Source organism: Colossoma macropomum, unplaced genomic scaffold (genome assembly GCF_904425465.1).
Source record: "Colossoma macropomum unplaced genomic scaffold, Colossoma_macropomum, whole genome shotgun sequence".
NCBI lineage: Eukaryota > Metazoa > Chordata > Actinopteri > Characiformes > Serrasalmidae > Colossoma > Colossoma macropomum.
In genome coordinates this window covers 195,001-220,000 of record NW_023495965.1, presented here as the reverse complement: position 1 = coordinate 220,000, position 25,000 = coordinate 195,001, and the positions used below count along the sequence as shown (strand labels likewise).

Below are 25,000 nucleotides of genomic sequence, written 5' to 3'. Positions count from 1 at the left end.
AGGGTGTTACTAGGTTTTTGCTATGGTATCCCAGGTGGTTGCTAGGGTGTTGCTAGGTGGTTGCTATGGTATTCCAAGTGGTTGGTAAAGTGTTGCTAAGCGTTTGCTATAGTATCCTTGGTGGTTGTTAGGGTGCTGCTAGGTGGTTGCTATGGTATCCTGAGTGGTTGCTAAGGTATTGCTAAGCAGTTGCTATGGTATTTTTGACAGTTGTTAGAGTGCTGCTAGGTGGTTGCTTTGGTATCCCAGGAGGTTGCTAGGGTGTTGCTATGAGGTTGGTATCATATCCCAAGTGGTTGCTAAGGTGTTGCTAAGCGGTTGCTATGGTAGCCTAGGCGGTTTCTGTCCATCTTTTCACTGTGAGAAGACGACTCAGCGCTATGGGTCTGAAAGGATGTGTAGCTGTCAAGAAGAACCTCACTGAGAAAAGGAGACGGACACATCAAACAAAGAAGCTGAACAATGGACTGACCACCCCAGAGTCCAGACCTCAACACCACTGAATGTGTTTGATTACTTCAGAAAATCATCAACCAGCTTCTAAGACTGAACTTTGGAGGTGTGTCTGCAGATTCTTTGAGGAGCTGAAAGTGAGTCTCCTGAGAAGAATGGAAGCTGGAATGAAGGTACAGAGTGACCACTGATTCTCACACAGCTCAGAGCAGATTTAGCCGCTGTGATTTTCTGTTAAACAGACGTTTCTTCTTCGTTTCTGACCCTGAAGTCTGAATACTCTGTACTTGTTGGCCGTTTTGAGTGGAGATGAACCGAGTGGAGAGTTTAGCGCTGAGCTGTATTTATTACAGTGTTATTACAGTGAATAGTGAGTTCAGGCTCTTCTGTCCTGCTGAAGGTCAGAGACAGACGAGTTTAATCATCGTCTGAGACCCTGTATGCTCAGACATGTGAGAGCGCTCTGTTTCTCCTTTGTTCTCTCCGTTCTTCTCCTCCGAAGGTGAAGAGCGTGATGCTCCCACTGATCCTGATGTCCTCATTCAGTCTGGACTGTCCACGGGTCAGCGTTCAGAACCTGGGAGACACGGCCTTCTCTGACTCAACCTCTTTCTCTCTCTCTGTTTCTCTTTTGGTCATCCTTCATTCTCTCTCTCTTTCTTTCTTTCTCATTCATCACCCTCTTTCTTTCTTTCATCACTCTATCTTTCTTCATTGTGTCTCTCTCTTTTTCCTCCTTCATTCTCTCTCTGCTCCCTCACTGTTTACCTCTCTCGTTACATTCTATCTTCCTCTTCCTTTTTCTGGCTCACTTTTTCTTCTCTCTCTCTGTTTCTTTCTTTTTTCTTTCTTTCTTTCTCTCATTCTTCACCCTCTTTCTCTTTTTCGTCATTCTAACTTTCTTGTTTCTCTCTCATCCCTCATTCTCTCTCTATTCCCTCACTGTTGACTTTCTCTCTGTCTATCTCTCTTGCTCTTGCTTTTTCTGTCTCGCTTTTTCTTCTTTCACTCTCTCCATCTCTCTCTCTCTCTCTCTCTCGTTCTCCTTTTATTCTCTCCAACTCTCTCTCCTCCTTCCTTCTCACTCTCTCCCTCTCTCGTATGTTCTCTCTCTCTCTTTCCATGTCTTTTATTCTCTACATCTCTCTCTACCCTTCTTCTCTCTCTCTCTCTCTGTATTCCTTCATTTTTTCTTTCTTTCCTGTCTTTCTTTTTGATTTCTTTCTCTCTTTCTTCCTCATTTTTTCTCTCTCTCTTTTCATTTTATCTTTTTGTCTCTCTCTCATCCTTCATTTTCTTTTTCTCTCTCTCCTTTTATTCTCACCTTTTATACTCTCTCCTATACTGTCCTCCTTCTCTCTCTCTCTCTCTCTCTCTCTCTCGCTCTCTCTCATCTCTCTTTGTATTTCTTTTATTCTCTCCATCTCTCTCTACCCTCCTTCTTTCTCTGTCTCTCTCACTCTCCCTTTCTCTTGTTCCCTCTTCATCACTTCTCTCTCTCCACCTGTCTCTCTCTCTCTCTCTCTGTCTCTCTTTCCTCTCTCTCTCTCTCTCTCTCATCTCTTTGTATTTCTTTTATTCTCTCCATCTCTCTCTATCCTCCTTCTTTCTCTGTCTCTCTCACTCTCCCTTTCTCTTGTTCCCCCTCATCACTTCTCTCTCTCCACCTGTCTCTCTCTCTCTCTCTCTCCACCTGTCTCTCTCTCTCTCTCTCTCCACCTCTCTCTCTCTCTCTCTCTCTCTCTCTCTCTCTGGGTGGTCTGTAAACCCCCCCACTGTATGCTGAGTGCTGACCTCACTAACAGGACTGAAGGTTCTGTCTGTTGTGGCTGTAAATCGATTATGAATATAAAAATCTGTTTCTGCTCTCAGATAAACTTTCAGCTTCACACCAGCCAGACCCCCCCACTACCACTACCACCCACCCCCCTTTACTCCAAATGACCATAAGGCTTGTTTGGTGTCTGAAGTGCCCTTCTTTAGTTTTGGCACTTGAGCTACGAGGCTAATGTAGCTAACAGGTAATGGAAACTTATACCCCACCAATTAGCATGGAGCATAATGAAGTCTATTAGAGGTCACTTAACAGCTTGTCACGGTGTGAGGTGCGTTTGATGCTTTAGGATGATGATGCAGTTAGCACCATGCTAATTGGTGGGGTAAACGTCCATTACTCGTTAGCTGCATTAGCCTCGTACCTCCAGTGCTAAAACTAAGGAAGCAAACTTCAGCCAATCACGACTCGGCTGATCGACTCCACTTGGGAAATAATGTAAGTGTGTATTTTTGACTGAACTATCGCTTTAAGGCAGAGTGTGTACAGTGTGTGAGCTTATGGAGTGAAGTGCATTAATGCAGCATCAGAAATAAATCATAATCTATAATTATGATTTATTAATAGACAGATAAGTTCTATATAAGTGAGGAACTGCGCAGCCGCTCACGGTGAGATGGGGAAACAGCTCAGTCTGCTGTGATGGATCATCTCTCTGACTTCAGACTGATCGTTTTTGACTAATAGGCCGATATTGATCATTTCTCACCGGCCTGTGTGCGTATGTGTGTGTGGTGGGGGGCTGAGTGGGGTCTGAGCCAGCAGCATTGTGGGTATTAGAGGTCAGCGTGAAGGTGAAGGAGGAGAAACTGTGGAGCCTCTAAGAAAACACATCACTCACACAGTTTTCTCTGAACTGTCGCTTTAAAGCACAGCAAAATAATTTCTTAAAATTTGTCTTCATATTTTGCCAAACTATCACTTTAAAGCACTTCAGAATGACAATTTTCTTCAAATTCGGCTGAACTGTCACTTTAAATTACATTAGAAAACGATATTCTTGATATTTTTTTCCAAATTATCGCTTTAAATCACTTTATAATAACATTTTTCTTGATATTTTGCCAGACAATCACTTTAAAGAGCTTCAAAATATATTTTTTTTCAGACGTTTTGCTGAACTATCACTGTAAACACTTTATAATAGCAATTTTCTTTACATTTCGCTTTGAAATACATTTTTTGATATTTGGCTGAACTATCACTTTAAAATGTTTCAGCATAGATTTTTAATAATTCTTAAAACTCTTTAAAATGCTATGTAATAACATATGTAATAACCGAACTATCGCTTTAAAGTTGTTTCAGAATAGTTTTTAGTATTTCACTGAATTAACACTTTAAAGTGCTTTATAATAATAACTTCTGATACTTCGCTTAAATATCACTTTAAAGAGCTTCAGATTAATTTTTCAGTTTTGCTGAACTGTCCCTTTCAAGTGTTTCAAAATAATGTCTTTAACTTTGTCGAACTTTCACTTTAAAGCACTTTGAAGTAATAATTTTTGATATTTGATGGAAATATCGAGGTAAAGTTTATGAGAATGAAAGGTTTTCATTACTTCAGTGAGTTAATGCTGTAAAGTGCTGTGTAGTGAGTTCTCTGTGTCCCTCTGAACTATCGCTTTAACACGGCTGGTGTGGCAGACGGTGGGGGTCGGCACTGACGGTGAGGGTGTGACGCACTCGGGGCAGATTGGCCTGAACTTCCAGAGGAAGCTGCTAATTACACAGTCACTTCCAGAACAGAGCTGGAGGCTCAGCACTCACTGTCAGCCAATTAGAACATCAGCGCTCGTTAACAAGGGCCAGATTAAAACACACTGAGGCTCATTCAGCTCTGCCCAACTCACAGACCTGATCAGTTAATATACCTTATGGTGTCTGTGGGTCTCCAGACTGGTCAGCCCACACCCCCTCAGTACTGGACATTCATTTATTTTGAGCAGATCCACTTTATCAGCTCCACTGACCATATAGTTTCACTCTGTAGTTCTACAGTTACAGACTGTAGTCCATCTGTTTCTCTGCATACTTTGTTACGCTGTTCTTCAGTGGTCAGGACCCCCACAGGACCCTCACAGAGCAGGTTCTATTTGGGTGGTGGATCATTCTCAGCACTGCAGTAGCACCGACGTGGTGGTGATGTGTTAGTGTGTGTTGTGCTGGTCTGAGTGGATCAGACACAGCAGTGCTGCTGGAGTTTTTAAACACTGTGTCCACTCACTGTCCACTCTATTAGACACTCCTACCTTGTCAGTCCACCTTGTAGATGTAAAGTCAGAGACGATAGCTCATCTGCTGCTGCGCAGTTTGTGTTGGTCATCCTCTAGTCCTTCATCAGTGGTCACAGGACGCTGCCCATAGGATGCTGCTGGCTGGATATTTTTGGTTGGTGGACTATTCTCAGTCCAGCAGTAACACTGAGGTGTTTAAAAACTCCAGCAGCACTGCTGTGTCTGATCCACTCGCACCATAGCAACCACCTAGCAACACATTCGCAACCACCTGTGATACGATTGCAACCACCAAGGAACTCCTTAGCAACCACATGTGATACCTTAGCTACCACCTGGGATACGATGCCAACCGCCTAGCAACACCATAGCGGCCACCTGGGATACCTTTGCAACTGCATTGCAGCACCTTCGCAACTGCCTGGGAAATCATAGGATCTGGATAACAACACCTAGGCAACCACCTGTGATACCATAGCAACCACCTAGCAACACCTTCGCAACCACCTTGGATACCATAGCAACGTCCTAGCAACACCCTAGCAATCACCTGGGATATTATAGCAACCACCTAGCAACACCCTAGCAACCACCACAGATACTATAGCAACCATCTAGGAACTCCTTAGCAACCACATATGATACCATAGCAACCAACTAGCAACCACCTGGTATACCATGCCAACTGCCTAGCCACACCATAGCAGCCACCTGGGATATCATATCAACTGCATTGCAACACTTTGGAAACTGCCTGGGATGTCAAAGGATCTGGCTAACAACATCTAAGGAACCACCTGTGATACCTTAGCAACCACCTAGCAACACCTTGGGAACCACATTGGACACCATAACAACCACCTAGCAACACCTTAGCAACCACCTGGAATTCCACAGCATCTACCTATCAACACACTAGCAACCATACAAAATACCATAGCAACCGCCTGGGAACTCCTTAGCAACCGTTCTCAAATTGCTTAAGCTGCACAATCGCTCTGCATTTTCTTCAGGAAATGAACTATTCCAGTTATTATTATTATTAGTAATAACAATATATACAGGCACTTACATAGATACAGCAAAGTATTATTACTGCATACAAATACATACATATGGATCATCTTCATATTACATATAGATGCTTCCGTACACATACATACATGGAACATTATTAGTATGTATAGATAATATCTGTAGGTTTATAGATAACAGTGAGTCATACGGTGTCAGAAACCACATAATCGAGTGCTGTGTGTTTTCTATGGTTCTGCAGGTGTGTCTGATCTGAGGAACGTGACGTCCAGGTGTGCGTCCAGGCCGTGTTTTATGGGCGTCCAGTGCATCGACCTGCGCCCGCCGTACGTCGGCTTCGTCTGCGGACGCTGTCCTCCAGGTTACCATGGCAACGGACGCACCTGCACTAAACGCCCGAATCACGCAAGTACGGCGTTCACTGTGTGTCAGTGTGTGTCAATACTGCTGGACATAAAGGCTAAGTGACTCGGTGGAGGGATTATCCCAGAAACAGGGTCATTATATATATATATATATATATATATATATAGTTTTATCTAGTTTTTAGTATTATGATGCTGGGATAGCAGGTATTTAGTAAGAGTGGAATAAAAGTAACACAGTAGACTGAGCTCAGCTCGACACTCACCAGATTTTTCTTGGTAATTCTGTTTAGCTTTAGGTAGTTTTGCAGTGGACCTTACAATTACAGTCCACACATCAGTTATTTTTATTTTTATTACAGTTCACAAGCACTTTTTTCACTGCTCTGTTTAGGTTTAGTGATAGGTTTAGTTCACTTTAATAACCCTGTACAGAAAGAGAGAGAAGTTAGCAGGACGAAGAAAAAGAAAACAAGAAAGAAACAAACAAGCACTTAAAGAAAAAAGGACTATGATAAAGGGAAAGGGAGAAAGACAGAATATGTAATGAGAAAAAAGTCAACAAACATGAGGTGTAAAAAGAGAAAAAGAGAAAGAAAAAAACAAAAAAGAGCAAAAAGGAAGAAAAAGAAAATAATGATAAACTCTCTCTCTCTCGTAGACGCTGTGTATAAATACAATAAATACAATACATACAAATATAAAAAGGACAGAATGTAGTTTAGCTACTTTAGCGGCTTTAGACTGTATGTAAACTCCAGTTCTAAACTAAGGAAGAGAAATCCGGACACCAGATGCCTCCTGGCTGATCGACGAGTGGACAATTGTGTAAATTTGATTTTGCTCTAATAACTCGAGACAGTTTGAGGCATCTGGGTGATTTTTTTTACATTGGCTTCTTAGCTTCAGACTACAGATGCAAACTTTATTTGAATTCTTTAAACTTAATATTTATTGTTTAATATTTAATATTCAGTGTTTTATTTCAACTCTCCAGTTCCTCCTCTGAGCCCCAGCAGCGCCGGCCGCCTCGGAGACTCTCCCAAATCTCCCCACCTTCACCTGCAGGTTCACCAACTTCCATCTGCCCCTGCCCGGACAGCAGCCAATCAGGTTCCCGAGACCAGGCCCCTCCCCCCGACCTCTGCACCAATCACAGTGCAGAGAGACGCAGCGACGCTCCGATTACGGCACATGCCAGTCAGCCGGAGCCCCCCCTCCCCCTCCGGCGCGTCCGTCAGGGTCCTCAAGGGCGGATTTGTTGGTGTTACGCCCAAAGTGACCCCGAAGGTGACGCTGCCTCTAGAGCGGATGCCACGGCAACCGAGCCCGGTCACCATCGCCCGCTCGAGGCCGCTGACCGCTGCGCTGACCGCCGTGACATTTGCCCTCTCTGAGCCGGAGTTTTCTGCAGATGGAGATTTGGGGGTCCGTCTGGAGCCGGGGGACCCCCAACTACTGAACCAGGCAAGTAGAGGTGAAATAATAATAATAATAATAATAATAGCAGCAATATTAATAATATCAATAATAATAAAGGTCTTTATTTAGAATTTTATACATTAAAACGCAGCTCAAAACTCTTTATACGGAAATAAAAGGCAGCAAAAGAGAAGAAACAGAACTTTATGAAATTAAAAATGAATAAATAATACTAATATATAATCCTAAATGTAATAAAGTAACAATAAAAATGTATGAGTAAAAAAAACAATCAAGATATCGTAATGTTGAAAACAAACAATTAAAATTCATAAATAAAAAAACAAAATAGAATTATTATTTAAATAAATAATGGCTTATAAAATGTCAAATAATACAATAAACAATTTAGAATTTTTAAATTTGAATATTTGTTCACTAAAAATAAATTATTAATACTAATATTAAGGTTTAATGATTTCAGTGCAGTAAATAAGCTGTAGAACCGTTTGGCTGGTCTCTTTTGGGCAGTGGGGGCGGAGCTTAGGCTATGACACATAGCTTGGGTGACAGAGTATGCAGAGAAACAGATGGACTACAGTCTGTAACTGTAGAACTACAGAGTGAATCTATATGGTCAGTGAAGCTGATACAGTGGACAGTGAGTGGAGATACAAGCAGGTGGGTTTTGGAACAGAACCACTCGAATGTAAGCTGTCCTGTCTCTGAACTCTCCTGCAGGCAGCCTTCACCACTGTGGGCAGGCAGACTCGTCCTGCGGATCTGGGCGTCCACTCCAGCGTCCAGCACAGCCGGAACCCTGTACCTGCACAGGTGAAGGACAGGAGGGTCACCTGTGGTGATTTCACCTGCTTCCCAGGTGTGCAGTGTGTGGGGGAGGGGTCTCTCAGGTGCGGCCGCTGTCCACTGGGCTACATTGGAGATGGGAGATCATGCAGAGGTAAACAAACCAGTTCTGCCACCCCCCCTTATCCCAAATGTAGCCCCACATTCGGCGTCTCTTGCTGCTTTTGTTTTTCAGGCTCACTAATGGCTAACAAATAATGGAAGTCCACCAGTTAGCATCTTAGCGTGTGGATTTGTTAATTTGCAGACTTTCTCAAATAGACATTTGTGGTTTCTGACACTGTTTGACACACTATTATCTAAGAACACTCCCTGGCCACTTTATCGGAAACCCTTGCCACCTTGCTGATGTTCAGTTAGAGTTTGTAGCTCATATGTTTTTGTACAGGTAGGTGTTTCTAATAAAGTGGTCAGTTAGTGGAAGTAGAAGGTAGGTGTTTCTAATAAAGTGGTCAGTTAGTGGAAGTACAAGGTAGGTGTTTCTAATAAAGTGGCCAGTTAGTGGAAGTACAAGGTAGGTGTTTCTAATAAAGTGGTCAGTAAGTGAAAGTACAAGGTAGGTGTTTCTAATAAAGTGGTCAGTTAGTGGAAGTAGAAGGTAAGTGTTTCTAATGAAGTGGCCAATTAGTGGAGGTACAAGGTAGGTGTTTCTAATAAAGTGGCCAGTTAGTGGAAGTACAAGGTAGGTGTTTCTAATAAAGTGGCCAGTTAGTGAAAGTACAAGGTAGGTGTTTCTAATAAAGTGGTCAGTTAGTGGAAGTACAAGGTAGGTGTTTCTAATAAATTGGCCAGTGTGTGTACCTATATTATAGTTAATATGCTACATGTAAAATATACTGTGGTGGAAATTTAACCTTCCTGCACAGTGAAGAGCAAAATATACTATGTGTTGACTCAGCGTTGCCCTGTGAAACTCTCTGAAAGAGAACATGGTTCCCCGTTTAAGTGGTGTTGACGTTGGCCTCTGTACTGTGTGTTTGTGTGTTTGTGTTGTGTGTGTGTGTGTGTGTGTGTGTTAGCTGTATGCAGGCACCCATGCGCCAGGAACATGGAGTGTGCAGCACCAAACACCTGCCGCTGTAAACAAGGATACACCGGCCTGGACTGCCAAACAGGTAAACACACAAACACACATCTGATGTCCAGCAAGGATACGCTGACCTCTCCTGTCAAACTGCGTATGTGTCTGATGTCCATATACACAAGCCTTACTGAGATCTACAGCAAGACACACGTACACACACATCCAGACTCAGCACTTACTGTGTGACTCTCACAGCCATCTGCAGCCCAGCGTGCCAGAACGGAGGAGAGTGTGTCGCTCCTGGAGTGTGTGAGTGCAGAGAGGGATATCACGGAGAAGCATGTGAGAGAGGTAATAAACAATTTCTCTGATATACCCTCAGAGGCCACTTTATTAGAAACACCTACCTTTTACTTCCACTAACTGGACACTTTACTGGAAACACCTACCTTGTGCTTCCTCTCAGTGGTCACTTTATTGGAAATGGCTTCTTTGTGCTTGCTTTCAGTGGCCACTTTATTAGAAACACCTACCTTTTACTTCCTCTAACTGGCCACTATATTAGAAACACCTACCTTTTACTTCCTCTAACCAGCCACTTTATTAGAAACACCCACCTTGTGCTTCCGCTCAGTGGCTACTTTATTTGAAACACCTACCTTTTACTTCCAGTCACTGACCACTTACACCTACACATGAGAGAAACACCTACATTGTCCTTACACCCTGCTGGTGGGAGTGATTGTCCAGCCAAGAACATCTCTGTGGTTGGAAACTGACCACTGATGAAGGACTAGAGGATGACAAACAGGAGTTTCTGATAAAGTGGCCAGTATATAACTACCATTTTTTTGTATGTAGCTAGTTTGCTGACCAGTCTCTGTAATAGTCTCTGAAACTGGAGGCAGGTTTGATGTATGACTGTGTTTTATGTTTTCCGTTGTTGTCTTTATTGTTTTGTTCAGTGTATTTTTTTTCCCGAAGCGCTGTGAATTATAGGTGGTCAGCGCAGGCCTGCTGCGGCTAATGCGTTTTGTGATGATGATGAGTTACACGCCACACACACCAGCGCTCGGTGTTGTGTGTGGCGATTATGCACCAGGAGCTCAGAGTTATGAGGCGCAGGGCGTGATGCATGGCTGCGTTTTATTTGTGTGTGTGTTTGTTAGTGTTGGTTTTTCATACACTTTCAGTTCAGTTCATATGTACTTGCATATATATACACATATTGGAAAAATGATTATATACGTGCTTATATGTAAATAATACATATGGGACGTACTATTACATGTAGGTATTTAAGTATATGCAATACATATGGGACATATTTTTATTACAAGCAAGTACGTATGTAAATGTAATACAATTGTAAAATGTAATACAGCTTATTTTTACATATATATATATACACATTAAATATAATTTTTTTTATAATGGGACAGAATATTATTACATACAGGTGCTTACATGTACATAATGCATATAGGACGTGTATATATACAGTACATATGCTCATGACCTCATGTCCTGAGATTGTGTTAAAAACATGTGTCTGTGTGTAGCTCTGTGCAGTTCCCCGTGTCTGTATGGTGGTTCCTGTGTGGGCCGGGACACCTGCTCCTGTCCCTACGGCTTCGTCGGACCCAGATGTGAAACCAGTGAGTCCAAATATGGCACATTATTCACATATAGAGTACCAGTCAAAAGTCACCTAGATTTTCAAATTGTTTTTAAAACAAATGAGCAACACCCACCTCCATAATATTATTTAAAGTGCAAGAAAACAAAGTTAATATTTCATTTATTTTAATTAATAATTATCTTTATTTTTCTGTTTTAATCAGAGCTAGAGATATTGTCATTGAATTGATTAGTATAGCACCCCCAACAGGTCAGTCCAATAGAAATATGAAAATATTGAAATATTACAAATGTGCCAAGTCTGGTAATAATCAAACTAGTTTAAGACAGGTAAGTTTTAAAAAAGATTTGTCCATCATTGTTGTCCAATCATCATCTTTTTTTAATTGACATGCTGTATTTTTTTTTGATAACTTTTTGATAATTATTTACCTTCAGTCTGCACAGTGTTTCAAGACAAATTTTGAGCAAACGAGATGAAAATCCTATGACTAGTTTGAAAACTGTTGATTACAAACAGTTGCCAATTGTGGACATACAATGAATGTCATAAAAAGTAGTTTTATTAATTAGTAAGTTAATAGTCTTGTGATTCGTTTGCATCCAGATTTGTGCAAGATGGGTGAAAAAAACAGAGAGAAGTTCATGCCAAAAGTGTGATTTTGCCAAAAACGCAAATGATCTCAAACTCTAAGTGGAGGTAAATGGCCCAAATGACAGTATTGTTCTTTTTAAGGAACCATTGGAAAACAAATTTTTCCTCTGTGACTTAAAGGGCATGAGTTTTGGGGCAAAAAACAAAGTACCCTTTTCAGGAAAAAAGGGCCCATCTCACTTGTCTTAGTGGGAGGGAGTACAATCAGTCCACCAAGTTTTATGTCTGTATGACTACCAATTTGGTCTGCATGAGAAAAAGAAGAAGGAAAATTTAACAATAGAGTTGGTGCACACTTGGCACTTGAACCCCTAATAAGAACTGTATACTTGCAGGAGCTCTTATGGGTCGATGGCCCCAAGCGACGCTTATGATGCTTACAGCAAGCTACAGACAAACAAAGCATATCCTTCAAAGAAAATCTTCCACTCAGAGTATGTGTATTTGATAGAGATGAGCTCATTGCACCCCTAGTGACCATTTGATGTTGGTGTTTGCAGTGGTTTGTAACCGTCATTGTCAGAATGGAGGCAAGTGTGTATCACCTGATGAATGTGAGTGTCAGCCAGGCTGGACAGGACCATCATGTGAGACTGGTGAGTGTGTAATTGAGAGCTGTTGGGTGTGTTTGTCCTCTGTGCTGGCTGACACCCTGAAAGAGGAGGTCAGTATTTCAACCAGAAAAATGCCCAATCTGTACCTGCCTCGCTACAACACCTCCTCCCCAAACAACTACTCTACTGCCCCCAAACAACTACTCTACTGCCCCCCAAACAACTACTCTACCGTTCCTCAAACAACGACTCTACTGCCCCCCAAACAACTATATTGGCCCCCAAACAACTACTCTGCTGCCTCTGAAAAAACTATTCTACTGTCCCTGAAACAACTACTCTACTGCCCCCCCAAACAACTACTCTACTGCCTCTCAAACAACTACAGTACTGCCCCGCAAACAACTACTCTACCATCCCTCAAACAATGACTCTACCATCCCTCAAACAACTACTCTATTGCCCCTCAAACAACTACTCCACTGCCCCTGAAACGACTACTCTACTGCCCCTCAAATGACTACTCTACTGCCCCTCAAACGACTACTCTACTGCCCCTCAAATGACTACTCTACTGCCCCTCAAATGACTACTCTACTGCCCCTCAAAGAACTACTTTACTGCCCCTTAAGCAACTACTCTGCTTTCCCTGAAACGACTTCTCTACTTCCCCTACTGCCCCTCAAACGACTACTCTACTGCCCTCAAACGACTACTCTACTGCTCCTCAAACGACTACTCTACTGCCCCTCAAACGACTACTCTACTGCCCTCAATTGACTACTCTACTGCCCCCCCAATCAACTACTCTACTGCCCCTCAAACGACTACTCTACTGCCCTCAAACGACTACTCTACTGCCCCCAAACGACTACTCTACTGTCCCACAAACGACTACTCTACCGTCCCTCAATGGACTACTCTACTGCCCCCAAACGACGACTATACTGTCCCACAAACGACTACTCTAATGCCCTCAAATGACTACTCTACCGTCCTTCAAACGACTACTCAACTGCCCCCCAAAGAACTCTTCTACGGTCCCCCAAACAACTACTCTACAGCCCCTCAAACAACTACTCTACTGCCCCCCCAAACGACTACTCTACCGTCCCCCAAACGATTACTCTACCGTCCCTCAATGGACTACTCTACTGCCCACCAAACAACTACTCTACTGCCCCAACAGCTTTATTGTCCCTGAAACATATACTTTACTTCTACTCAACCAAACCAAGTATTCTATTGCCTGCCCATAAAGCCTAAAGCAGTATATGAATAATTTATCATAACACACTTAAAGCCTTAAGATAAATCATTAACATAAAGCATTTGCCCTGAAAATTCACAATAATCTCCAGTTATAACAAAATCATGTTGCAGTTTGTTGCGTCTCATTCGTAGCTCATCTACATTCTCTTCACACTGTACATATGTGCATAACTTTGCAGCGCTGTGTGATCCTGTGTGTCTGAACGGAGGTGTGTGTATCCGGCCGAACTCCTGCTCCTGCCAGCACGGATTCTATGGGGCGCGATGTCAGAATGGTAACACACACAAACAAACACACCACTAACCTCTCTCTCTGTCCACTCTCCTACATTCCGCTCAGATATTGTTAACTAATATTGTCAACCAGAATATTTTGCCCCGTAACTCTGATATCAGATGAACTAGGACTGTGTGAAATGTTGGGGCTCTATGGCTGCGTTCACACAGCAGGTAAAAGTGGCCCAAATCTGATTTTCTCACCAAATCAGATTTTTTTTGTTTGGCTGTTCACATTATCTTTTAAATGTATCTCTATATGCAAAGCTAGTCTGAACAGATCAGCTCCTAAACTGACCCGCATGCGCAAAAGAACAGAGCTTCACGCGGCTCATCAAAACAATCACGACCACCAACGAACGCCAGTCGCTCCCGGAGGATCAGCTTCATCTTCACCAGCATCACAGGAGCCATCATGAAGCTTCACTGACTGACAGCTGGGCTCATCACCCAGAACGTGTTGGAGCCGTAAAAAGGGCGCGGTCACTTCTTTGGGTCGCGTCCTCGGATTCTTTAAACTGCTTTCAGACTTTTAACTGTTCTTTGACGCTGCAGCCTCGTTCTCCTGCGGCCGCGTTCGGACATTTCTTTAGAAATCTCTTCAAACACGGAGCGGTTGCGATAAATTCCTCCTAATTTTTTGTGCAGAAACATCAGCCCAGATGTTTGAGTCTTAGCAGCACGAAATTATGACGAATGTTGAGTTGGATTGATGTAAAAATTGCATAAATTCCAATCTGGCCGTTCAGACTGAGCCGCGTTGCTGCATATCGGATACGGATCGGATTTCAGTACCACATATGAAAGCGTCTCAAATCAGAATTGAAAATGTCAGATTCAGTGTGTTTTTCTGTTCACACTGACACACAGACACACATCTGTGTCACTTATGGAGAAAAAGATCAGATTAGGGAGAGGGGCTGAGTATGAGATACATATATCAGGAAAACACTAATTTGGTGTCTTTCCTCCAGTTTAGTGGGACCAGGAGTTCAGGGGAAACCGTATAAGGATCTCAGACTGTTTTAACGACTTTGTCGAGGAACGTTTTTCTCTTCCAGAGTCAGGAGAGTCATTTTAGCCATCTTTCACCTCCAGTTTCGTGTGGAGCAGCGAAGCCAGAAATTCGGTCTCAAATATGGCGGCCACAACAGAAAAATCACGTGACTGAAACCCGAGGATATTAGTTAGCTGTTAGCTAGCTAGCGTTATTGTAGTGTTATCAGTGACTGAAGAGCACGATGGAAGGAAAATCGTGAAAAGCAGAAAATGAAAAATCAACATAAAACACATAAAATCTCTCTCTCTCTCTCCCTCTATCTCTCTCTCTCTCTCTCTCTCTCCCTCTCCCTCTTTCTCTCTCTTTCTCTCTCTCTCTCTCTCTCTCTCTCTCTCTCTCTCTAGCTGTCTGCAGTCCGCCCTGTAAGAACGGTGGTGTGTGTGTGCGTAACGGTGTGTGTTCGTGTCCAGCAGGTTACTCCGGCACACACTGCGAGAAGAGTGAGTAACTCCCTTGATAAAGAATCTTTCTGTTATGAGTTATAAGTTATACTTATAATACATCTATATGTGTTATTTTGAAGAGAGTATATACAGCATTTATATGCTCTATAAATTCATTTTGAGATCTTCCCTTGACTGTGATTGGTCCTCGTAGTTTCTTCTGAGACCTCCCCCTGACTATGATTGGTCCTAACCACTTACCTATTATTCTGAGACCTCCCCCTGACTGCGATTAGTACAGTAATTTGATATGTGAACAAACTTGCACAATAAAATAATCAGGCGCTGTTCTGAGCGACGCTGACGGCCTCTCCTCCTGCAGGTGTGTGTGAGCCGATGTGTATGAACGGCGGCAGGTGTGTGGGCCCAGGTGTGTGTGACTGTGTGTCGGGTTGGAGAGGGAGGCGGTGTGACAAACGTGAGTATAAATCTCGCAAAAAATGTCAATCTTTAATGATTTCAGAAGGTCAAGTGACATTTGGGGGGGGAATGTAGCCAATCAGAACAAAGCTTATTTACATATTCAGTCTTTAATGCCCAGTAACGAAAAAAGGCTCATTAATTCTTAGAGACACAGGCAGTTTAAAGTGATAAAGTGGGACATAGACTGTATCGAATCGATAACATAGGAAACAAATTGCGTCCAACTGGGTGATTTAGGAGAAAGACTGCGTCTGATTGGATGATTTAAGAAATAGACTTTATGTGATTGAATCATTTAGGAGATTTACTGTATCAGAACTTTTCTCATGTTTGTAATTGTATTTTTTTATTTAAACCATAGTATTTTATCTCTCCAGTGTTTTTCATATCTTCTTGTGTAAAACACTTTGAGATTTTGTAACTAAAATGCCACATAAATAAAGATTTAATACTGTTATTATTATTATTATTATTATATTATTATTATTGTTGTTATTATAATAACAGTCACCACTGAACTTAATAAAAAACTGCCACTGCAAGTAAGATTCATGGAATCAGGGGCATGATGTGTGTGTGTGTGTGTGTGTGTGTGTGTGTGTGTGTGTGTGTGTGTTGTATTCCAGCAACGTGCCTTCAGAAGTGCCTGAACGGAGGAGAGTGTGTGGGACCGAACACCTGCCACTGTGGTCCAGGGTGGCAAGGAACACTGTGCCAAACACGTTAGTACCAAACACAAACTCACCACAGAAGCATGAATAAACATGAGATATGAGATCATCCACTTTCATAAGGAAGGAGAAAGTTAGAGAAAGAATGGGTGAAAAAACTGGAGTTCAAAAACTGATTAAAAGCTACAGAGAAAGTGGGACTCAACAACCACCTGGAAGAGCTGGTAGACACCAAAACTGGACATTGAAACACCAGTGACTCTGACTTTGACCTGATCACCACTGACACGGACTTTAACATGAACACTAATGACTTGGACTTTGACTTGAACATCAGTGACTCGGATTTTAACTTGAACACTAATGACTTGGACTTTGACTTGAACAGCAGTGACTCGGATTTTAACTTGAACACTAATGACTTGGACTTTGACTTGAACAGCAGTGACTCGGATTTTAACATGAACACTAATGACTTGGACTTTGACTTGAACAGCAGTGACTCGGATTTTAACTTGAACACTAATGACTTGGACTTTGACTTGAACATCAGTGACTCGGATTTTAACATGAACACTAATGACTTGGACTTTGACTTGAACATCAGTGACTCGGATTTTAACTTGAACACTAATGACTTGGACTTTGACTTGAACATCAGTGACTCGGATTTTAACTTGAACACTAATGACTTGGACTTTGACTTGAACATCAGTGACTCGGATTTTAACTAGAACACTAATGACTTGGACTTTGACTTGAACAGCAGTGACTCGGATTTTAACTTGAACACTAATGACTTGGACTTTGACTTGAACAGCAGTGACTCGGATTTTAACATGAACACTAATGACTTGGACTTTGACTTGAACATCAGTGACTCGGATTTTAACTTGAACACTAATGACTTGGACTTTGACTTGAACATCAGTGACTCGGATTTTAACTGAACACTAATGACTTGGACTTTGACTTGAACATCAGTGACTCGGATTTTAACATGAACACTAATGACTTGGATTTTGACTTGAACATCAGTGACTCGGATTTTAACTTGAACACTAATGACTTGGATTTTGACTTGAACATCAGTGACTCGGATTTTAACTTGAACACTAATGACTTGGACTTTGACTTGAACATCAGTGACTCGGATTTTAACTTGAACACTAATGACTTGGACTTTGACTTGAACATCAGTGACTCGGATTTTAACTTGAACACTAATGACTTGGACTTTGATTTGAACATCAGTGACTCGGATTTTAACTTGAACACTAATGACTTGGACTTTGACTTGAACAGCAGTGACTCGGATTTTAACTTGAACACTAATGACTTGGACTTTGACTTGAACATCAGTGACTCGGATTTTAACTTGAACACTAATGACTTGGACTTTGATTTGAACATCAGTGACTCGGATTTTAACTTGAACACTAATGACTTGGACTTTGACTTGAACATCAGTGACTCGGATTTTAACTAGAACACTAATGACTTGGACTTTGACTTGAACATCAGTGACTCGGATTTTAACTTGAACACTAATGACTTGGACTTTGACTTGAACAGCAGTGACTCGGATTTTAACATGAACACTAATGACTTGGACTTTGACTTGAACATCAGTGACTCGGATTTTAACTTGAACACTAATGACTTGGACTTTGACTTGAACATCAGTGACTCGGATTTTAACTTGAACACTAATGACTAGGACTTTGACTTGAACATCAGTGACTCGGATTTTAACATGAACACTAATGACTTGGACTTTGACTTGAACATCAGTGACTCGGATTTTAACTTGAACACTAATGACTTGGATTTTGACTCGAACATCAGTGACTCGGATTTTAACTTGAACACTAATGACTTGGACTTTGACTCGAACAGCAGTGACTCGGATTTTAACATGAACACTAATGACTTGGACTTTGACTCGAACATCAGTGACTCGGATTTTAACTTGAACACTAATGACTTGGACTTTGACTCGAACATCAGTGACTCGGATTTTAACTTAAACACTAATGACTTGGACTTTGATTTGAACAGCAGTGACTCAGACTTTGACTCGAACACCAATGACTTGACTTTAACTTGAGCATCAATGACTTTACTTTGACTAGAACACCAATGACTTGACTCTAACTTGGAACACAAATGACTTGGACTTTGACTTAAACATCGATGACTCAGATTTTCACTTTAACACTAATGACTTGGACTTTGACTTGAACATCAGTGACTCGGACTTTGACTTGAACACCAGTGACTCAGAATTTATCTTGAACACCCAGTGGTTCAGACTTTAATTTGAACACCAGTGACTTTGACTTGAACACCGATGACTCAGACTTTGACTCCAACTAACTCTGACTTTATCTTGAACACCAATGAATTCACTTTAGCTTGAGCACCAATGACTCAGACTTTAACTTGAACACCAATGACTCTGACTTTAACTTGAACACCAATGACTTGATCTTAACTTAAACACCAATGACTCTGACTTTGACTTGAACACCAAAGACTCTGACTTTAACTTGAACACCAATGACTCTGACTTTGACTTGAACACCAAAGACTCTGACTTTAACTTGAACACCAGTGACTCAGACTTTGACTTGAACACCAGTGACTCTGACTTTAACTTGAACACCAGTGACTCAGACTTTGACTTGAACACCAGTGACTCAGACTTTAACTTGAACACCAGTGACTCAGACTTTGACTTGAACACCAGTGACTCAGACTTTAACTTGAACACCAATGACTCAGACTTTAACTTGAACACCAGTGACTCAGACTTTGACTTGAACACCAGTGACTCAGACTTTAACTTGAACACCAGTGACTCAGACTTTGACTTGAACACCAATGACTCAGACTTTGACTTGAACACCAGTGACTCAGACTTTGACTTGAACACCAATGACTCAGACTTTGACTTGAACACCAGTGACTCAGACTTTAACTTGAACACCAGTGACTCAGACTTTGACTTGAACACCAGTGACTCAGACTTTAACTTGAACACCAGTGACTCAGACTTTGACTTGAACACCAATGACTCAGACTTTAACTTGAACACCAATGACTCTGACTTTGACTTGAACACCAAAGACTCTGACTTTAACTTGAACACCAGTGACTCAGACTTTGACTTGAACACCAGTGACTCAGACTTTGGCTTGAACACCAGTGACTCAGACTTTGACTTGAACACCAGTGACTCAGACTTTGGCTTGAACACCAGTGACTTGGCCTTACAGTAAATATTTACCAAGCGATGTTTACCATGATTTCCTTCTAAATGATGTACTGGGTTTTCACTTCTATTTTCCAGTTGGAACCGATTTGTATGGATGTTTCACAGAGACTCTCTGTAAAGTGACCTGATTTTTGGTTGAGAGACGTAATTAGTAATTTGTACTGGATTACCATTTTCAGTAACACTGCTTGTTTTCTGCCTTAGCCACAAAGCTCTAAAAGAGCTAAAGTGCTAAAACCTCAGACACAAACATGTCTTGGCTGACTGGCTACATCTGGGAAAGCTCTGTCTCAAAAACAATTTCTGCTCTTTTGAAATGGCGACGGATGAAAAGGCCATCGGATCTTTCTCAGAGTGTCTGTCTGTGTGTCCTGCTATTGTTGGCCATGGTCTGTTTACAGCTTGTGTTGGGTTTTAATTAAGAGTCTCTAACAGCCCTGTGTGCTGTTCTGCATGCCAAGACACAAACCCCACGGGAACGTCCAGCTAACAGAGCTAAAATGCATGTTAGCAGTGGATGCTGTTTTCCTCAGACACAAAGTGTGAACGCCTTTCTCCTCCATTAACGATCCGCAATAAATATGACAAATAACCTGCGTTTATTTATTCATTCACTCCTCTCTCTTCCTCCCTTTCATCCCTCCTGTTTATGGGAGTCTATTAAGGTCCTAATGGGCTTGAGTGAATCTCTCAATTTCAAAATCTTTATTTCCAAACCAACATAAACAAACACACAAGGACGTTTGGAGGCTAATTTAAACTTGTGTGCTTCCACTAACTGGCCACTTTATTAGAAACACCTACCTTGTGCTTCCACTAACTGGCCACTTTATTAGAAACACCCACCTTGTGCTTCCACTAACTGGCCACTTTATTAGAAACACCTACCTTGTGCTTCCACTAACTGGCCACTTTATTAGAAACACCTACCTTGTGCTTCCACTAACTGGCCACTTTATTAGAAACACCTACCTTGTGCTTCCACTAACTGGCCACTTTATTAGAAACACCCACCTTGTGCTTCTACTAACTGGCCACTTTATTAGAAACACCTACCTTGTACTTCCACTAACTGGCCACTTTATTAGAAACACCTACCTCGTGTTTCCACTAACTGGCCACTTTATTCGAAACACCAACCTTGTGTTTCCACTAACTGGCCACTTTATTAGAAACACCCACCTTGTGCTTCCACTAACTGGCCACTTTATTAGAAACACCCACCTTGTGCTTCCACTAACTGGCCACTTTATTAGAAACACCCTACCTTGTGTTTCCACTAACTGGCCGCTTTATTAGAAACACCCACCTTGTGCTTCCACTAACTGGCCACTTTATTAGAAACACCCACCTTGTGCTTCCACTAACTGGCCACTTTATTAGAAACACCTCCCTTGTGCTTCCACTAAACTGTCCACTTTATTAGAAACACCAACCTTACACCTTCTCTATGTAGGTGTTCAGCTACTGACTGTAGTCCATCTATAAAGTTCATCAGCTCACAGTTTCTGACCACAGGGCTGCTGTTGTCCAGCTATTATGTGGGTAGTGGTCCATTCTCAGCACAGCAGTGACACTGACATGGTGTGTGGTGCTGGTACGAGTGGATCACTGCTAGTTTGAGAGTGAAACATCCGCCCAAATATGTTCAGAACAAGAGCTCCATGATCAGAAAGAGGCATTTCTGATAAATTGTCCAGGTTGTTTTTTTAGGGCGTATCACTGAAATATCCTGATTTTAAATATCAATCTTTATGCCTGATCTCTGCGGTGATGTGTAGTAAAGTGTTATGATTGTGATTTTTCTTATTATGGGATGTTTTGCAGCGATCTGTGAGCAGAAGTGTGTGTTTGGGAGTCGGTGCATCAGGCCCAACGTGTGTGCCTGCAGGACGGGATACACGGGCTTACTGTGTGATAGGAAGGTAACTACAGCCTTTATACACACACACACACACACACACACACACACACACACACACACACACTGCATCATCCCCAGTTTTCAGGAATGTTTAACATGTACCTGTTAAAAATATTTTAACACTTTAAATCCTAATAATAGATCTTTATTACTCATTTTTTTAATGTATTGTAGCATTTCTGCTATTAAAGAAGGCTCAGCTGATGCCCAAGTCATAGTGCTTTTAAGGGCTGTAGTCGGCCACAGCCACGCCATACACAAAGACAGTTTTGTCAAAAAATTTGCTGTGAGCCTTGTTACGTCTTAATTCCTCTGCTGTCAGGAACAGTACCTCCTAATCCAGGGCTCTTTTACTGCCCTGTGGCTCCACAGCTGAATCAGATTAGTAGGTAAAAATAAAATAATCCTCCTTTACAGTAAAATAAAGCTCTGCTGATCATTCAACACAGTTTAACAATAAATGGTCTTAAACTCTGGAGTTAATGTAGAACTGCTGATTCACCCTTTAACCCTGAAGATCAGCGCAGACTGCTGGTCACCATAGCAACACAGACAACAGTCTCGCCTAGCTAGTAGTTAACGAAACAACAAAGAGAGAGATTTAAGACGAACATCAGTAATTTAGAGATGAATGGACTTATTTGTGTTTATAATCACTCCAGCTGGTTTCCTGATACGTTTAATCTGCAACGAGAAACTGAAAAACACTAAAACATCGCAAGGCTGAAGTCGCTTCTCATTCACCAGCTTCTTGTTCTAATTTCCCCGTTCCACCTTAAATGGTGCAGCAGTTACATTCTGGCACCTCAGTCACCATTTAAGATGGAAAGGGAGAATTAGAACAAGAAGCTGGTGAATGAGAAGCGACTTCAGCCTCGTAAAAAGTCGAACATTGAGAGACATTTTACAAGAAACTGTTCTACTTTTGAAAAGTTTCCTGCTGGAGATGCGAGAAAAGCAGCTGTAGCTGAGCTAAAGCTTAAAGCAGAGCAAAGTAAGTCTGTGTTTTCATTTCTATTATATTTTTATCCTATATTAGTTCATCAGACTGAGACACATTTACAGCCAAGACGGTGAAATGGACATAAAATGTTGTGGCTCCTGAGGTGGATTGATTTTTGTTAAAAGGACAAAATGGCTGTTCTTAACATTTGGGTTGAAACCCCTGTCCTAATCTAACAGAACACAGCCAGTGAGCTAGCTCCACCTTCACAATAAGAGTCTTTATAGAAGAGCCCAGCAAATAAATGTTGAAGAACTAATAAAATTAACTCTAAAACTCTAAAAACTCTAAAATTAACAAGCAGAACATTTTGAACATGCTACAGTATATTTAATCTTTATTACCATATTTTAAGATTAAAGTCTAAGGACCAAAGGGTTAAAAAAAAAATGTAAAACTGTATATAAACAAAATTTGAGCCAATGCAAAAGTTTACACACTCTGGTTCAGGTTGTTGATTTTCTAAGTGTAAATAAAATTAATAAAGTTAACACATCCTCTACACTCTTAAAAAAGATGGTTCTTCAAGGGTTCTTTAGTATAGAAAATGGTTCTATATAGAGCCATAAGCACTCAAAGAACCCTTTCAATGATTAAAGGGTTCTTTGCATGGTGAAACGGTTCTTCAGATTGATGGAGAATGTGCTGTAGGTGGTTCTATATAGAACTTTTCTATATAGCACCAAAAATCATTCTTCTATTGTTACAATGTCAAGCTTGTGTCAATACAACAACCATTTTTGGTGCTACATAGAACCCTTTTCAAAAAGGCTCTATATAGAACCATCTACAGTCATATTTACAGGTTCTACCTGTAGAGAATTTGGGGTGTCAAATTATGTACATCAAATTACTGTCTCCTCCTTTCTCCCAGCTTCCTATTCGTCAAGGCTGATGGAGGGGGCGGAGCCTGTAGTGAAGACACTGGCCACAGCTTGTTGCTTAGCGACCGGACTTAGATTGCGCATCTCACCTGTAAATACCTGCAGATGTAAATTTATGCGTAAGGGTATATGGTTTTATACTTTTTTAACGTGTTTTTTAAAGTTTACGTTTAAACAGCAAGACTAAGCAGAACATATATGTTTTCTAATTCTGTATAAAAGCAGCCAGACATCTGTCTCGATAGGAGAAAACACAGTAACACTCCAAACGTTTCAATATTTATGCATAAGTGAGCGTTTAACATGAAATCGGAGTGATTCAGAGTGGTTTGGTGTGAAGTGGTTCAGATGTCTTTACAGTGGTGGTGATAGGAACCAGGGGTCGCCATGACTACAACACAAATATAGACATTTTATTTATTATCCAGAACCACCAGTGAACCTACACGAGTCTTCTGAGTCTATATGGAATGTTGATGATGGAAAATAGTGGAAAATCTGAAATAATCAGTTTTCTTTGGGAACTATTTTGCCTCACAGCACCCTGCATGTATCCCTCCACCATGAATGGAGTTTAAGTTCTCCGAACTATCATAAAACAGTGTCTCAGTCATCAGGCAGTGAATTCCTAACCTTTTCATGTAGGAACTTCCTGTGAGGGAGCTTTTAGAGGTGGACGTCTGGTTCCTATCACCACCACTGTGAACAGTTCTGACTCGGTAAGTTTCTCTAGAATGGAGTGTTCTAGAGAAACTTACAGAGTCAGAATTGTTCAGAGTGGTGGTGATAGGAACCAGACGTCCACCTCTAAAAGCTTCCTCACACCAAACCACTCTGAGCGACTCTGTTTACATTGTAACCATGTAATTATGGTGAAATTCCTCTTTAAACCGTGAGATGCATATGACCCCGTGAGACTGTCCACCGTCTGCTTCTAAAAACACTGTAATACGTCACCTATGCATTTCTGTGTTTCTTCTGAAACCATAAAAAGAAAAACTCAAATGTTCGCTCGGCATCTGGCGTCCTGGCGCGTCCTGGCGCGGCCGGCTGGGTGGGTTTATCACCGGTCAGACGGTAAATATGAAGAGACGACTAAAGAGACGTATCTGCGCCTCCACAAACAAACAGGCGGTGTATTTAACGGGGGGGGAGATAAGGGGGCTTTATGAGCCGGACACTGGCTGTTATTTGCCTGCTCCCCTCAAGCGTGAGGAATGTTGGGGCTGTTTCTATAGGATTGCCTGAGGCAAACAAAACATAAACAAACTCTACTGGACTGTCAGCTTATCAGGACACCAATTTAAATGCTTAAATTATTTTTTCTGTTATGTTGTCTTGTATTGTTTTGTATTGTATGTGTGTGCATATTTAAATATATATAATGTTTTTTGCACCAATATCCTGTAATAAAATACAGTTGATGACCACTGAAATAAAGGCAGTTGGCTTAAAGGCACATTTTTAACACTAAAAATTGACAGTGTTGTTTAATTTTTGTCTTTTTATCCATTTGTTTTCTACAATGCAAAACTACAGTACCCAGCATGCACTATTATCATACACCTAGATCAAAATATCAAAAATGATGATATGAAATCATAAATGTTATTATAACTTAATAATATAACTACAATAATACAAAGAATATGCTATTTTTATAAAAAAAACTTAACA

The 25,000-nt window shown here is 41.3% G+C and overlaps 1 protein-coding gene across 1 annotated transcript in view; it reads left to right on the top strand.

Moving 5' to 3' along the window:
* Window positions 1–23,697, top strand: part of si:ch211-246m6.5 (von Willebrand factor D and EGF domain-containing protein) — a 118,044-nt gene extending 94,347 nt beyond the window's left edge. Inside the window, 15 exon segments of the mRNA XM_036564294.1 lie at window positions 956–1,015; window positions 3,935–4,058; window positions 5,801–5,968; window positions 6,922–7,395; window positions 8,092–8,307; window positions 9,233–9,328; window positions 9,493–9,588; window positions 10,800–10,895; window positions 12,034–12,129; window positions 13,539–13,634; window positions 15,040–15,135; window positions 15,461–15,556; window positions 16,188–16,283; window positions 21,340–21,437; window positions 23,314–23,697. Coding sequence (XP_036420187.1) covers window positions 956–1,015; window positions 3,935–4,058; window positions 5,801–5,968; window positions 6,922–7,395; window positions 8,092–8,307; window positions 9,233–9,328; window positions 9,493–9,588; window positions 10,800–10,895; window positions 12,034–12,129; window positions 13,539–13,634; window positions 15,040–15,135; window positions 15,461–15,556; window positions 16,188–16,283; window positions 21,340–21,437; window positions 23,314–23,334 — 1,929 coding nt within the window. The 3' untranslated portion in view covers window positions 23,335–23,697.
* The last annotated feature ends 1,303 nt before the right edge of the window (window positions 23,698–25,000 follow it).